We start from the raw sequence: 14,708 nt of genomic DNA on the forward strand, positions 1-14,708 counted from the left end.
TAGTACATCATTAGTAAACAGGGCAATCTATTTTTAAAATATGCACTGGATAAAGCTGTGTAAAGCTTATCAATTATTATTCATTTTTACAGAGATTACAAGTTTAAATGGTAAGACTTTGGGTATACTGTATAAAATAAAGTTATTATAAAATTTCACCTGTTTCTTTGGCAATCTCACATGACACAAATTTAAATGCACTCCAAAGAGTACATGGCAGTGTTTTCACTTAGGATACAAAGCTGAAAATCCGTTGTAAACGCAACCTTATACTAATAGCCAATATCTACATGTGAAAATGAATGAACTTAAAGTTTAGCAGTTGTATTAATTACCAGTCTTATTTTGGGAATTGACTGTTGTACAGCCTTCCCATGACCATCTTTTTGGACGGTTAATGTGGCTGCTCCTTTCCAGTGTACGATGAAGGACGGCTTTGAATTTCTCCTATTTAAAATAAAAGCCAAGAAACGTTTAGGAATGTATTATATTCACTAGTGTAATTCTGATCTATCAGTTATAAAATACCCCTACCACCAAATTTTTTAATCAGGCAAAATTTTTTTTTATAAAAGAAAAGTTAAAATTGGAAACATCTCAGGTATGAATCCATACTTTCCCAACTAAGTAGGTTTTAATCTTATGGATATGAATTGAGAAACTGACCATGCGTCCCTCTTTGCTTGTATCATTAGGAAATTTAGAAATAAAGGTGTAGCCTATTCCAGCAACTATACAAGGACTGAGTAGTATGCTTTGATGTATGCTAATCATATCTTATGTTTTATGATTTTCTTACTTTAATTCCCCCCTCTGCTTGATTCCCTCAAACATTTATTTTTTCATCTGGTTGTGGTATATAGTTTTTAAAATATACCTTAAATTCTTTGTAGAATGAGGCAGAATAAAAAATCAGCCAATACATACAAGTGAAACTATGCCAGATCATCTATTATACCCATATTTCTAACTTCTTAAATTCTGGTGTTAACTAATCAAGTTTTTTTGTTTTTTTGCTTTTTTTTCTGATTTTCCATTTATTTTTATTAATTGGAGGCTAATTACTCTACAATACTGTAGTGGACTAATCAAGTTTTTAAAAAGAGCTGTGTTTGTCTTGACCTCAGCTTTAGTCTAAACTGTGCAGGACAACAGGTCTACGAATGCAAATGCTACACAGTGGCAAAACAGCGCCACTGTCAGAAATGAGATGCAGTTTTCTATTCCTCATCTCTGTGCTGTAACATACCACGGACTACACTCACGTAAGCAAATCAACCTCAGGGCCAGAAAGTTTTCTATTCTTCCCTGACAACAACTGTTTCATAGCAACATCATCCTTACAATGTTCTCACAGCTTAGAGGGTGAACATATTAGGAAAATGGAGTCATCCATATCCTCTGAGGAGAAAAGCAACTGCAATTTTAAAATGAAACTTATCTAATGACAATATTTTAAATTATATTTTCTAACAGAAAGGAAGTTATTCTAAATTACTTAGACACCCCAGAAGTATAATAAAGATTAAAAACAGAATATTCTTGTATTATTAAAACCTCTCTCCTAAGCACTCTATTTGCTGTTTCCAGATGTGCTGACCCTCCATGCTCTTTCAGGTTCCTTCTGGCATCTGTGGCTCAAGTGCAAGCTCCTGTCCTCTTTCCCATATGCCCCCGTCCATACTTGCCCCTCCTCACCACCACTGAGTTTGGGGTTTTTTCCTGCTCTACTGAATCATTCTCTTTTTCTATGTGCAGCCTCCTCAGTGATGTTCGGTCCCTGCTCTGTCTAGGCCTCTCCCACACTAGCTCTCTGGGGCCGGTTCTCTTTTGACCTTTCTCCTTGTCTTCTGGCCTCTTATCTGGCTCTCTCTCTCTCTCTCTGGCTCCCACTCTGTCTACAGTGCCGTTTTGTTGCGTCTTCCTTCCCTGTGTTCTCTCTCAGGTTCCTCTTTTCCTAAGATGGTCTTTTCTACTCATAGTCCTTGGGACTCTCCCTCTGTCCTCCAGGGACCTTTCCTGACCCAGCACAGTTTCCTATTTTACTCTCTTTGGTTCTGTCTTTATCAAGTTCAGTTTCTCTGGCCTTCACTCTTCTTTACCACAGAGAAGTAATTTTAAGGAAACAGTTCACAGAGGAAGATAGAGTGATACAAGTTCTGAATGAGAATTCATTAAATACTGGCATGTGGGGAAAAAGAGAAGGTGTTGGTGAACCATGGATAGGGAAGAAACACCACAGGAGTAGTCCTAAAATAAAGAAGATTCACTGATGGGGATAAGAAGTTGGGAGGGCGGGTGTGAGGCATTTTCAAGAGCCAACTGTGTGCAAAAGTTAGGAAGAAAAGTGAGCACCACAGAGAAAGACACAGAGAAGAGGGCTCTTGGGAGAGAAATGGAAACAGAGAAAAGGAAAGAAAAGATATTTTAAAATTAGAGCAACAGAAAAAAAAAAACAGAGAGAGGATAAAAACCCATACACTGAGAGAACAATGGCAGAAACTCCAAAGATGGGGAGCAAAAAGGAGGGAGAAGCTAAGACAAAGAAAATAGAAAGAAAAAGGGGGTGCTATTGGAAAAGGGCCAGAGTCAGACAAAGAGCCAGAGACAGGCCAAGGCTCACTCAGGGACACTTGAGGGGCACTGGAACAAAGAGAAAGAGAGAATGACAGTGAAGAAAAGGATGGAACATGCCAATTCCGAAGGAGCCAAGGACACTCATAGTAAAGATGCGGAACAACCTACAGGAGAAAAACTTGGTGTCAGAGAGAATCCTACAAACTGAGACAGGTAACCAGATGCTCACAGAGAAACAGCCAAAGGCAAACTGACTGAAGAGGGACAGACAGAGAAAGAGAGGGCAGGACAAAGGTAGTGACTTGTATCAACAGAGTGCCAAAGACACCCAGAGTCCAGATAGGAAGAGAGCAAGACCACAACACAGAGAGAAAGGAACAATAAGGGGAGAGGGGGAGAGAGCAAAGAAAAGGGAGCCAGGGAACCATGGGGAGAGTGGAAGGCTCTGATCGGCTGGGCTCTGCCACTCACACAGTGAGGGGAGTGGTGAGAAGCAGATGTCAGGGTCAGAGAGGGCCCTATCAGAGAGGGCCTGATAGTGGGTGGGTGAATACTAGGCAATGGGACAACACCTTTGGTAGGAGAGAAAGTGCCTCAGAACAAAGCCCAGGCTGTAGGCACCCTGCAGGTGCACAGGGCTCTCTCCCTGGATGTGCAAGGCTCCTCTTCACCTCAGTTACTAAAGCCTAAACTCAGGCCTCAGATCAGGATGGGGCAAGAGCTGCTAATGTTTAAGGAAAGAGCAAAGAAGAACTGGTATTAGTTCCAGAAGAATCGGGATCGGTTCCAGTGAAAGCAGAGAAGGGCTAAGAAAAAAGCACTGCAGAACCAGGCAACACAGTGTATCATCTGATTAACAGAGAAGAAAAACACATACCCTTTCTTCCTCTAGCATTTCGTTTCTCTTTTTTTCTGCAGATATTCTCCGTTGTTCATCTTTTTCTTTCTGTTCCCTCAGCTTTCGCTGTTTCTCTTCCATCTGTTTTTCATATACGATCTTAGACTTTCTTTCTTTTTCAAGTAGTTGTGTCTCTCTATTAGCTGAAATATTCCAAATGCAAGGTAAGAGCCAAGAAAAAAACTGTTTAAGTTTTCCACATTACAGACAGGGAAAGAAAGTTAATGTATTTTATTCTTTTTCTTAAAAATAACATAACCTGTGCTAATAATTAAAGATTTATTATATAAATGACCAGAGATGGCCACAAAAGAATCATTTCCACTGGGTGTTCATTTAACTCCTGAGAAGTGAATTGGCTTAAATGACTCTCCTCCTGTCTGAACTAAAATTCCAAATTCAAAAGAAATATTTTCTTTCATGCAATGTTTCTGCTGACTTGAGCTGAGAAGTCAAACCCCATCAGATTAATATGCTGTACATTAAAATAAGAATTAAAAAACACATGGCCAGAATATATGGCTTTTTCTTCTAATACGAAACTTCTTTTTAAAGGCCTCATCTAAGCAGACCATATTGAGCATGCCAATTTGACCTTCATGGACTTAGGCACATACCACATTACTGACCAGCATGATGTTTTCCTACATTCAAATTTCCTCTCACTAAAGCCTGGAGAGCACCCATGCAGTTGTAAAAATACTCTTCTAAAGAGCTACAGGAAGAATCTGCTCCTCACCAAAACAGAGACAACTGCTATTCCATTTGAATGAAGGTGAGCACTAGTTTTGCAGTGGATTTACAAGGCCAGATGAGGAAAATACATAGCTGAAAAAGCATTCTCTCAAGATTATGGTTCTTTTAGAAAAGAATATTAGATTCTTTTAGATCTTAATTGATACAAAGTCACACTTGAGAAAGCACAGCAATCAGTGAAAGACACCAAATCTATAGTAAGATTATTAGCAAATTCATTTATGTTTTTGGCCATGCCATGGCTTGTGGGATCTTGGTTCCCCAACCTGGTATTGAACCCCAGGCCTCTTGCAGTGAAAGCACAGGGTCCTAACCACTGGACCTCCAGGGAATTCCTTCATTTTTGTTTTCAGAGTCATTTTTACTGAAATCCCATTTTGCTTGTTTCTACAAACGCTGAAGAAATTTTCATACTTTAGTTTTCAGAAAATGAAAGCTAACAGAAACTACTATTTCAAAAATAAAAAATTTGGCCAAATACTTTTCACGAATCTTATCTCATTTAGTATATGCTTTTAATCCAATATAGCACATAAAGTAAAAAGACAGTAACACATACTGCATAAGATATACTATTAAAAAAAGATTAAAAAGTAAAACCACTTTGAAAATATGTAACCTTAATGTAAAATTTATTCATTTTGATTTTTTAAAAAGTTTAAAATATACCATCATCTTGATTCATTTTGCTGTACAGTATAAACTGATGCAACATTATAAAGTAACTATATTCCAATAAAAATTAATTTAAAAAATACCATCATCTTGTCTTTTTTTCTCTTCTCTCCGCTCCTTTGCTAATTTTTGTTTTATGTCATTTTTAAGCACAGAGCCATCTATTACTAAAAAAAAGAAATATAATTAGATGTCAATAGGATATCAAACTTAGAGGATATAACACTTTGACATCTATCAAAGTACTCTAGAAATTATACCTGGCTTAAATGGTGATTTTATATTTGAAGGCTGGGATGGAACAGAACTAAAGCTACCTTGACTTCGTCTTTCTTCAGCAATGGCATTAGCAGCAGCAACTAAAATACAGGGAGATAAAGGAAAGGGATTAAATATTAAGAAGACAAACAGCTAATCCAAGGGCAGCAAATTCTATCTTCGAGGATAAAGGATAGCATCTCTTCGAGAAGGCATGACAGATGACTCTGGGTCAGCAAAGACATACTGAGTACCTATGATTTTCAACAATAATTCAACAAAGAATTAACACTGTTTACTGTAGACGCGCCAGCCTATCTGTGCACACACAGTTGTCACTGGAAGCAGCAACATGAGCTGGTGGATGAATAAGAGGTAATGAGTAACAGATTTCAAAAATGCCTCAGACAAGACATTACACCAAGTACTAGAAAAACTGAGCTGGCAAGGATTCGGAAAAAATGTTTTGCCATAAATTGGGGTAATTAAAAAAAGATCTGGAGTTTATGGATTTGAATTTGGAAGCAAAAGTGTCAACAGTGAGAGCCTCAGAGATTGGGCCCAATATTAAGGAGAACATTTATAAATCACCTTGATCAGGGGCTGTCTACCCTGGCTCCCCAGCAGAGTCACCCATATTGTTTTAAAAAGAAATTAGCAATGCTTTCCCCTCCCCACTTCCACTCTCTGAGAATGGGGCCCAGGCCTTTGCAGTTGCTAAAAGCTCTATTCTGATGCACAGTGAAGGTGGAGAAACACTCAAGGAAGTTCCAATGGGATTGTATTTTTCGAGGTAGGAAAATGTCAAGTTAATAAATATTAATTAACACATCTTGTGTAAACAGGTAGAAAATGGTAAATAAACTTCAATAAGGGTGAAGTATAAGAGTGTGGGAGCACAATTTGAGAGAAAGTAAGAAAAACTAAAATTGTGGATGATACCAAAACAAGTTATTGGGGAATTCCCTGAACTCTTTCCATATATGACTCCATCTAAAATGCCTCACAGTAGCAGGCATCTTCAGGAAGGAGCTGGAGAATAACACTGAAAACTCCCTTCTACCCTAGTATAAAAGCACAGGAAACATGCCCCTGTGATACTGCATACAATTCTGGTCTCTACATATCAAGAAAGACATAGAACAGTTGAAGATGGGCAGTTAAAATAAGAGACTAGAGGGTCTGTGGTTGTACTCAGAATGAATGAACTTGGAGATGTTACTTGCCACTGATGAAAGATATCTGGGAGCCATTTTACAGAGTAACTCTGAAAGTGACACAACTGCTGCCATAGAGACCACCATTTCAAAAGGGGAAATGATTTTTTTTTAATCCCAGAGACCAAACAGCTCAGATAATCCACGATCTAGCTAAATTTGAATTGAAGATTAGACTCTTCGAAACTTCTTCAGTTATAAACTTCTTCAGTAATTTATCAATTTTGTGGACCACAATTATTCTCTCAATTTCAGTCCTGGTGTACTAAAACTCTTATATAGTCTATAAGTTAAATAAACCATCCTACACACCCCCCTTCCACTCACATTTCTATGTGAACATAGAGAAAACCACTGTTGCTTTTGCATGTTCAGTTTTCCTGCTTAAAAGTCCTAAGGAAAGTCCATATTTTGGCACAATTTAGTTGGCCACAAGGACAATTTCCCTCAAAATGTACAATCTTACCAGATTTAAAGATCTTATTAATCACAAGTAAACTTAAAAGTAGTTGTTGTGGCAATAATGGACCACATCATATACAGATTATAATATCAAATCTAATTTTTTTTTATTTTGGCTGCACAGGTTGGTTTGCGGGATCTCAGTTCTCTGACCAGGGATTGATCCCAGGCCATGGCAGTGAAAGTGCCAAATCCTAACCATTAGACAGTCAGGGAACGTCCCTCAAATCTGATTTTTACTTCCAAATTCCTACTGACAGAAATACATTCACCAAAAGGACAGGCTCTAAAAATGTCCAGACACTAGAGGAAAGCCTCCATGTCTGGAGTTAACAAAATGAACATTTTATTCAACTCTATTCAATGAGGAATTTAATTCACTTTAAAGTAACAGGTGCAATAGAGTATTTCTATAGTTCATATACTAACTCTAAACTCCAAATTAAAGTTAAAAGTTACTTTCTGCCTGTAGATTAAATAAGAAAACATGCAGATATTATTACTAAAACTGAATTATGAATCTTAATCTGTATTTCCAAAAAATTGCCATGAGTAATGTATATCACTTCACCATTTATGAAGCTGTTTTCATTGATTACCTCATTTAATTCTCATAATAATCCTATAAAGTGGATATTATTTTCTTCATTATTTTCTTTACAGATGAGCAAACTGAAGCTAAATATGAATTTCCCAGATCACACAGATAGGAACTAGTAAAGCCAGAATTTACTTCAATTGTAAATTTACTTTGAAATATTACATAATTATGAAGGACCAGACTGTACAAAACCCATATCAACTTTTATATGACTTAGTCTAATACTCTTACTTCAGCTACTTTTAAGGTTACTTCTTTTTAAAATACCACAATGAAGGAATTAAGATCTAAATGTATACAACTTATTCAACAACAAGTAAATGAAATATATGGGTTTTGGTATAAAACATACTTTGGAAATACAGCAATGGAAATTATTTTAAAATAAAGCATTTACTTTTTTTTTTTTAAGAAATCACTATTATGCTGTGGCTAAGAAAAGCCTAAGTTTTAAGAAAATGTGTAAAAGACAATACAAAAAGAAAACGATTCTCGTTTTTTTTTTTTTTTTTGGTGGCACCTCAAGGCTTGTGGCAATTTAGTTCCCCAACCAGGGATTGAACCCTCAGCAGTGATAGCAGAGTCCTAACCCCTGGACCACCAGGGAACTCTGCCATTCTCCTTCTATGAGGAGAAAATAAAAATCATTCCAGCTATCTAACCCAATAAAAGCCTCAGAATAAAATGAACCAAAAATAGGTGCCACTAGAAGGCCAAAGTTAAAGAATGTTTTACACTTGATAGATTTTTTAAAGATATTGAAATTTTGAGGCCCCTTCTGGACATACGGCATTTTAGGTCATTACCGACTTCAACATAGAAAATTTCTGCTTCTCTCCTAAACCTCCTTCCTCAACACACACAAAATCTGTGTCATAAGGGCTCTGCTCTACTAGGGCAAGCAAAATGCAAGAAAGGAAGAACATTTTTCTAAGACAGTTATTTCAAGAATGGTAATAATCTTCCTAAATCTGCACCCAAGCACAATCACCCCAAAATGGGTGAGATATCAATGAGAAATATTCATCCCAATACTTATTAGCAATTCTACACTATCTGCCACAGTTGTTACTCTAGACATCACAAAGTTCCACGTAAAATTTATAGCCCCACCTCTCCATGACCTTTCTTCAGTACTAACTGGAAACATTAAATCACATAAACTAGTGAAATAGTATTTCTTATTACTTAGCAAAGGGCATAGATTGCAAATAAAAAAATGATTGAAAGGTTTTTTAAAAATTATTTTAGGTGAAGTAATTAGCCTCCAACTAATAAAAATAAATAAATAAATAAATAAAAGAAAAAAATAATAGCAATAAAAAAAATTATTTTAAGGGCTATGGTTGTGGCAAGAAACACACATACCATGAAACCAAGTTGCTACAGATGAACGAATACAGTGCTATTCACTGTTGTTTGGGTAACAGAATAAAAAGAGGTAAATTACTACAAGTCTTGAGCTCCTGCTGGATGCAGCCTTCAAAGCGTAGGCTGCCAGTGGTATCTAGCAGCAGACTGTCTTCCAGCAACCCAGTCCCTGAGCCTTCCCACACAGTTGCTGGCCCAGTCCTAGAATCCATCCTTCTTCAAAGCTGAGTAGTTTGGAGTGGTGTGGTCCCCTGCAGATCCGTCCCACCCACACCAAGGCTCTCTGTTCATGACCTTATTAACTTAAAGTTTGCATGTCATTAGGCCAGGGAGAGGGTGAGAAAATATTAAGGAAAAAAAAAAAGAAACCGAAGAAATTTGCAATCAGGAAACAACAAAAGTAAGGGGGATTCAGGGAATTTTGCCTAAAACAGCAACAAAGTTTATTCACTGTTATACAAGTTTATTCACTTGTGTAAGAGAAAAGAAGCAATTGCCACAAAGTGGCAGCACATTTCATTAACCCTTTGTCCCCTCAGGAAAATGCTGTGACCATGAAGTTCTTTCTAATCAAGGTGATCCTCTGAAAACTTTAATATGTGATGCTTTCATTCCTAATATGAAATGGACAGCAAAGATGTCAACTAGGGTTCTGAGTTAAGCCTTTTTTATTTCGCTTTCAAGTTTTTGGTTTGAAATACTGTGAATTCAAGCAACTGTCCCATGTAAAATTTTAAAAATACTTTGCAATGTTCAATATAAAAATACGTTGGGGGGGGGGGTTATCCAGAATGCTGGTTAGTTTAAATCAGTGAAGTAAGTCAATGTCAGAGAACCTTAGGTGCCAATAAGCAATAAAACAATCTGAATTTATTGCAAACTCTCCCCGTAGGTGAACCATAATAAGCTAGAGACAGAAGAGTTTTTCTCCTTGTGCAATAATGAAAGTGTATTTGCTGCTGACATAGTCTCTGGGGAGTTAATTCAAAGCGTTCTAAAGTAACACAAACCCTTCCAATTGCAGCCAGTCTAAATTAATTTCTTAACTGCAATTGGAAAATTCCCGAAGGACTTCAATAAAATCAATAAGACTGTTTTACTCAAGCTCATATAGGAAGAAACTAGCTCGAGTACTAAAAGCAACCTCCCACAAGCAACATGTACTAGCTCAAGCACTGGAGCAGTCTCCTGGGCTAAGCCATGCGCTGCCAAATTTTATAAAATAAGCGATTTAGGAGACAAATTTCTTTGGTGATGGGACCAGTTTAGAAGAAAGCACCCAGAAGCGCCGAGTTTCGTTCAGTTCAACCTAGGGTCTGCAAGACGTCCCACGGAAGGTGACATCCTGGCGATCACGTGCTACAGGAGGCAAGCCAAGAGGAGCGGGGGATGGGGGCAAGTCTCATCCCAAATTGCAAATCAAGACCCTCACGGCCCCCTCCTCACAGGACCTTAACCAGATCCTAACCAGAGGGTGCGGGAGGTCAAGCCTCCGGAGAGCCCGGGGTTCCGACGAAGAAAGCGCGAGCGTCGAGGGCTGAGGGAAATCTCCAGGGCTGCCCGGAGCCGAGAGGGCCGTCCCGGCGCCCGCCGCCCCCCGACGGCAGGCGGGACTCGAGGTTGTCCTCGGGCTCCGGGGTGCTAGGCGCCCGCCCTCCCGCGCCAGCAGCGCCCGTTAGTTCTCTCGCGCCCCGCCCGCCGGAGGGGGTGCGGCCGTCGGCAGTGGCAGTTGGACCGCGCGGGCTGAAGGACTTGGGCTGGTCTCCCCTCCCGCCCGCGTCCCCTCTCGGCGACCCGTCCCGTCCCAGGGCGCTCCGACGCGGGTGAGGGGAGGACCCGACGGCGCGTGAGGCGACTGTGGAGTCAAGTTCTCTGGCGCGAGCCGCGCCGCTCCGACGGTCCCCGAAGCCGCGGGAAGCCCGCGTCCCGCACAGGCCCGAGCACCCTCGGGAGCCGCCGACCAGCTCACCCATCCGTTCGCGCAGTCCCCTCAAGGATGTGCCACCGCCGGCGCGCTCCGCCATCTTCGGAGCAGCCGAGCCGGGAGCCGCTACACGCGCCGGGGCCCCAGTGCGCAGGCTCTCGCGCGGCCGCTGCGGAGCCGGTGCCGTGGCGTCGTCGGGGGGCGGGAAGGGGCGGGGCCCAAAGGGCCGCCACGCCCACCTCGGACCCGCGACCGCTCAGCGCTGCCTTCTGCGCACCAAGTTGTGAGCCGCTAGGCGGCGACGACCAGGTGTAAGTAAAGACGCTCTTTTACTTGCCCTGCTCTCCCCGCACCGTGTGTCCTGGCGGCCGGCCGATCATCAGCATCCAACATTCCTTTTTTCCTCACTTTACCTAACAACGCAGTACCATTCTTCCCTTCATTCGTTTGTTCACTCATGGGGCTCTTCTTGAGTGTCTCTTTGGTGCGCTTGCATCTTGAGTTTGCTAGTCTTTGAAACACGACGCGAAGGCCCAGGTTGGGGGAAGAGAGAGGTTCCTGTGAGGCTCTAGGGGGCTTGATCACAAGGAAAGATTTTCTTAAAACTGTGTAGACTAATTCGTGACACTGTGTAGACTAATTCGTGAATTACCTTTAGAGTGTCTTTAGGTCTTTAAAGTGAAGGAGAGGACTTACTGATGTTACTCACTCCAGATACATAATTATATATTACATATATAATATTCATTAACGATTCCTATCCGGAATGCATAAAGATCTAAAAAATATTTAAGAAAAAGGCAATTCCCCCCGAAGTGAGCAAAAGGCATAAGCAAGCCTTTCACAGGAGAGAAAACACAAATGGGCAATAAGCATAAAAAAAGATTCTCAAACTCTTAAGCACTCAAGAGGACACAAATGAAAACCACAAGATACCATGTTACACCTACAGATTTGACAAAAATTTAAGAGCGGAAAATAAGTGTTGGTGAAGATGTAGTTTAATATTGGTGGAGAAAAATAATACTGTAAATCAACTAGACTTCAATTTGAAAAAATACTAGTGTGTGTGTGTTTTTTTTTGGGGGGGGGGGGGCAGGGAACCTTTGGCATTATAGTACCTGAAGCCCTGCTCCTACTTGTATAGAGACACCAGTGTTCTGCATGATATACATAATGGTAGCCATGATTATTAAGACACACATGAAAAAAAAAAAGACACACATGATTAGGACACAAGCAAAGCACATATACCTACACAGAAATTCAGCTTTGATGAATTTATCTGGAACTTCACAAACAGGTCTCTTTTAATCTATAGATAAACCCTTCTTTTTCTCCAACATCTTTGACAGATCACTGTGAAACGTCCAGTAGGTGAGTCATTCAACAAAAGCTTTTATGACCACCTACTCTGCGCCTGACTGGTTGGCTAGAAAGAGACAGGGAAAAAAAAAAACAAAAAAAAAAAAGAAAGAAAGAGACAGGGAAGATCCCCTTAGATGTGTCTTTGGGGCTACAGCAGCTCCCTAAGGAGCCCCCGCAGGACTGCCTGTACATTTCTCAGAAAAATTTTGGAACTGAAGACTGCCATCTTGGGGAGATTGAGTGTGTTCTGGAGCCAACTCAGAGCTGGGAAACAACCCAGGCCACTTAACTTCTCTCCGCCCCTGTTTGGAAAGCCTGTGTTCCCCCGTGAGCAAAAAAAAACCCTGAATTCCTGCTATTTCTTTCCTACTTGGCTATTTTTTCCCTTAAACCTGACACCAGCAGGAAAAATATTCAGAAACCACACTCATACTAGGTCTAGGAATTGTCACTTTTTTCTACTAATACGTTGAATTCACAAGTAATTAACACACAGTGCACTTATCAAGTCTAACAAATTTGCATTGAAGCTGCTACCATCACAGCCCTGTGGGAAGAGTGCTAAGCCTCACAGCCCTGAGACAACTGTCCCTCTGCATCCTAGACTGCCTGTCAGATTCATCCGTCATATATACAGCAGAGTCAGGGCTCTGGATTTTCGTTCTCCTCTCATTTCTGACTCTTGTCTCACATCTATTGCCGCTTGGCTGTGATACAGGGGGAAGAGTGTTGCTTCATTCTGGACTCATCTCTTCCAATTCTACTCACACGTTTTCCTCCCTTTTCCCAAATCCACACTTTTTTTCTCTCTAAGTTACAGGCTCACCTCAGGCTCTGGTCATTTCTTGCTTGATTGATGGCAGCTTTCCCAGGTCCGAAATTCCTACTGCAGCACATTGCCCTGACCCCGCCCCCACCTCCCCCTCCCGCCAATGATCCTTCAGTCCCCTTTCCCCACTCCCCCCTTCCCCTTCCCTTTGCACTGAGGACCAGGGTGACCTTGCTCTTTCCTGGGATGTGGTGGAGGACTGATTCTCATGTCCTGAGATCACCAGGGTGGGGGGCATGAGCTTCTGAGGAGAGGAAGAAGAGGCCAGCACTGTCAGTTGGATCAGACAGACCTCAGATGGGAAGGGCATCATGGTGGTGGTGCAATCTGCTAGGAGCAAAAGCTGCATCTTAGAGTCTTAGATACTTACAGGTAAATAGTAATATGTCATTTGTCCAATACTTATACATTGATAGGCACAGTGCTTAAGGTTCTACATGGATTATTTCATCTAATTCTTACACCACTTCAAGATGTAGCTTCTGTTATCTCCTCATTTTACAGATAAGGAAAGAGTTAACCTCCCCGGGGTTAGCTCAGTTAGCAAGTGACAGAGCCAGGATTCAAGGCCATGTATATCTAGTACTTCTTCCACTGTGTCTTCTAATTTACCAGATGACGAGCCCTAGTCCACTTTTAATTCCTAGCCCATGTCTTCACTTCTCCATTGATGCAGTCCCCACACTCAGCCTATTATTTTTTCTGGCTCAGCCTTGTGGCGCATGAGATCTTAGTTTCCCCATCAGGACCAGGGATGGAAACCTGAGTCCCCTGCATTGGAAGCTCGGAGAGTCTTAACCCCTGGGCTACCAGAGAAGTCCCTAGACATGGACTTTTTTTTTTTAATCATTGATGAGGTCTTCCTAAAACTAAATCTTTTAACTCAAGTACCACTATGACAGTCTCTTAAGTCTTTAATAAGATGGACACAAACTATTCAATAAGAAACCATTGAAAATGGATGTTTAATATATATCTGGCAATAGAGATAAATATGACTTCTCTTAAGCAGCCTTTAGAAAGGCTCAGCTAAGACTGTAAATGCCAGGTACTCAGGGCTGACTTCAAAATGTATGTGTAAAGGAAAATGTGCCACATCTATTTCACTGTTTATCCTGCAATGAATATTTTTTGAATGAATGAAAGAGTACTGAAAGCCTCCACAGTACTGAAGGAGGAAGAAACGAAAATATTTTCAATGGCCACTGGGGTGTTGAAAAGGTCTAGACTGAAAATTATTAAAGGGCAAGAAAATGTCCTTATTTTTTTGCTTGATTTCAAATAAAGTAGAGCAAACATGGGCTGTGTTTTCTCATTCTAAATAGAGGGCCTGTAGTATAAAGGGAGCTTCAGGGGATGCCCAAAAGCATAAAATATCAAGGAATGCCCTTTAAAGACACTTTGGAATTTCTAAAAGAGCTAAAACTTGGTAAAATCCAGATGGGAGAGAAGGAGAGGAAAAGAGGAGTTGAGGTGGTTTATTAAAACACAGATTGCTGGGCCCCATTCCCAGAGTTTCTGATTCTATAAGTATGATTAATTGTATAACATATACCACTAAGGAAATGTACCGAATGTCTAGTGTGATGTCAAGTACAGCCTGAGTGGTTAATATCATTACACTTTGATGATGATCAATATTTTAAAATTCTAATCCAGACCTAGCATCATCATTACATTTTGATGATGACAAATATTAAAAAATTCAAATACAGATCTAGTGTCATATACATCCTGATACTTGACATTTGTTCACTAAGGGCAGGCAAATG

At 40.5% G+C, this 14,708-nt stretch overlaps 1 protein-coding gene across 5 annotated transcripts in view; it reads right to left on the minus strand.

Moving 5' to 3' along the window:
* The window catches only part of MAP7D3 (MAP7 domain containing 3), a 39,911-nt gene extending 29,001 nt beyond the window's left edge, over positions 1–10,910 (minus strand). For all 5 annotated transcript variants that reach the window (XM_061137835.1, XM_061137832.1, XM_061137833.1 and 2 more), the window contains exons 1-5: positions 10,785–10,910; positions 5,167–5,265; positions 4,990–5,073; positions 3,455–3,618; positions 336–447 (exon numbers count right to left, since the gene is read on the minus strand). In XM_061137835.1, coding sequence (XP_060993818.1) covers positions 336–447; positions 3,455–3,618; positions 4,990–5,073; positions 5,167–5,265; positions 10,785–10,839 — 514 coding nt within the window. In that variant the 5' untranslated portion in view covers positions 10,840–10,910. The remainder of the gene's footprint in view (positions 1–335; positions 448–3,454; positions 3,619–4,989; positions 5,074–5,166; positions 5,266–10,784) is intronic.
* Positions 10,911–14,708: the final 3,798 nt, after the last annotated feature.

The sequence above is a fragment of the Dama dama genome, chromosome X (assembly GCF_033118175.1).
Source record: "Dama dama isolate Ldn47 chromosome X, ASM3311817v1, whole genome shotgun sequence".
In the NCBI taxonomy this organism is placed as follows: Eukaryota; Metazoa; Chordata; class Mammalia; order Artiodactyla; family Cervidae; genus Dama; species Dama dama.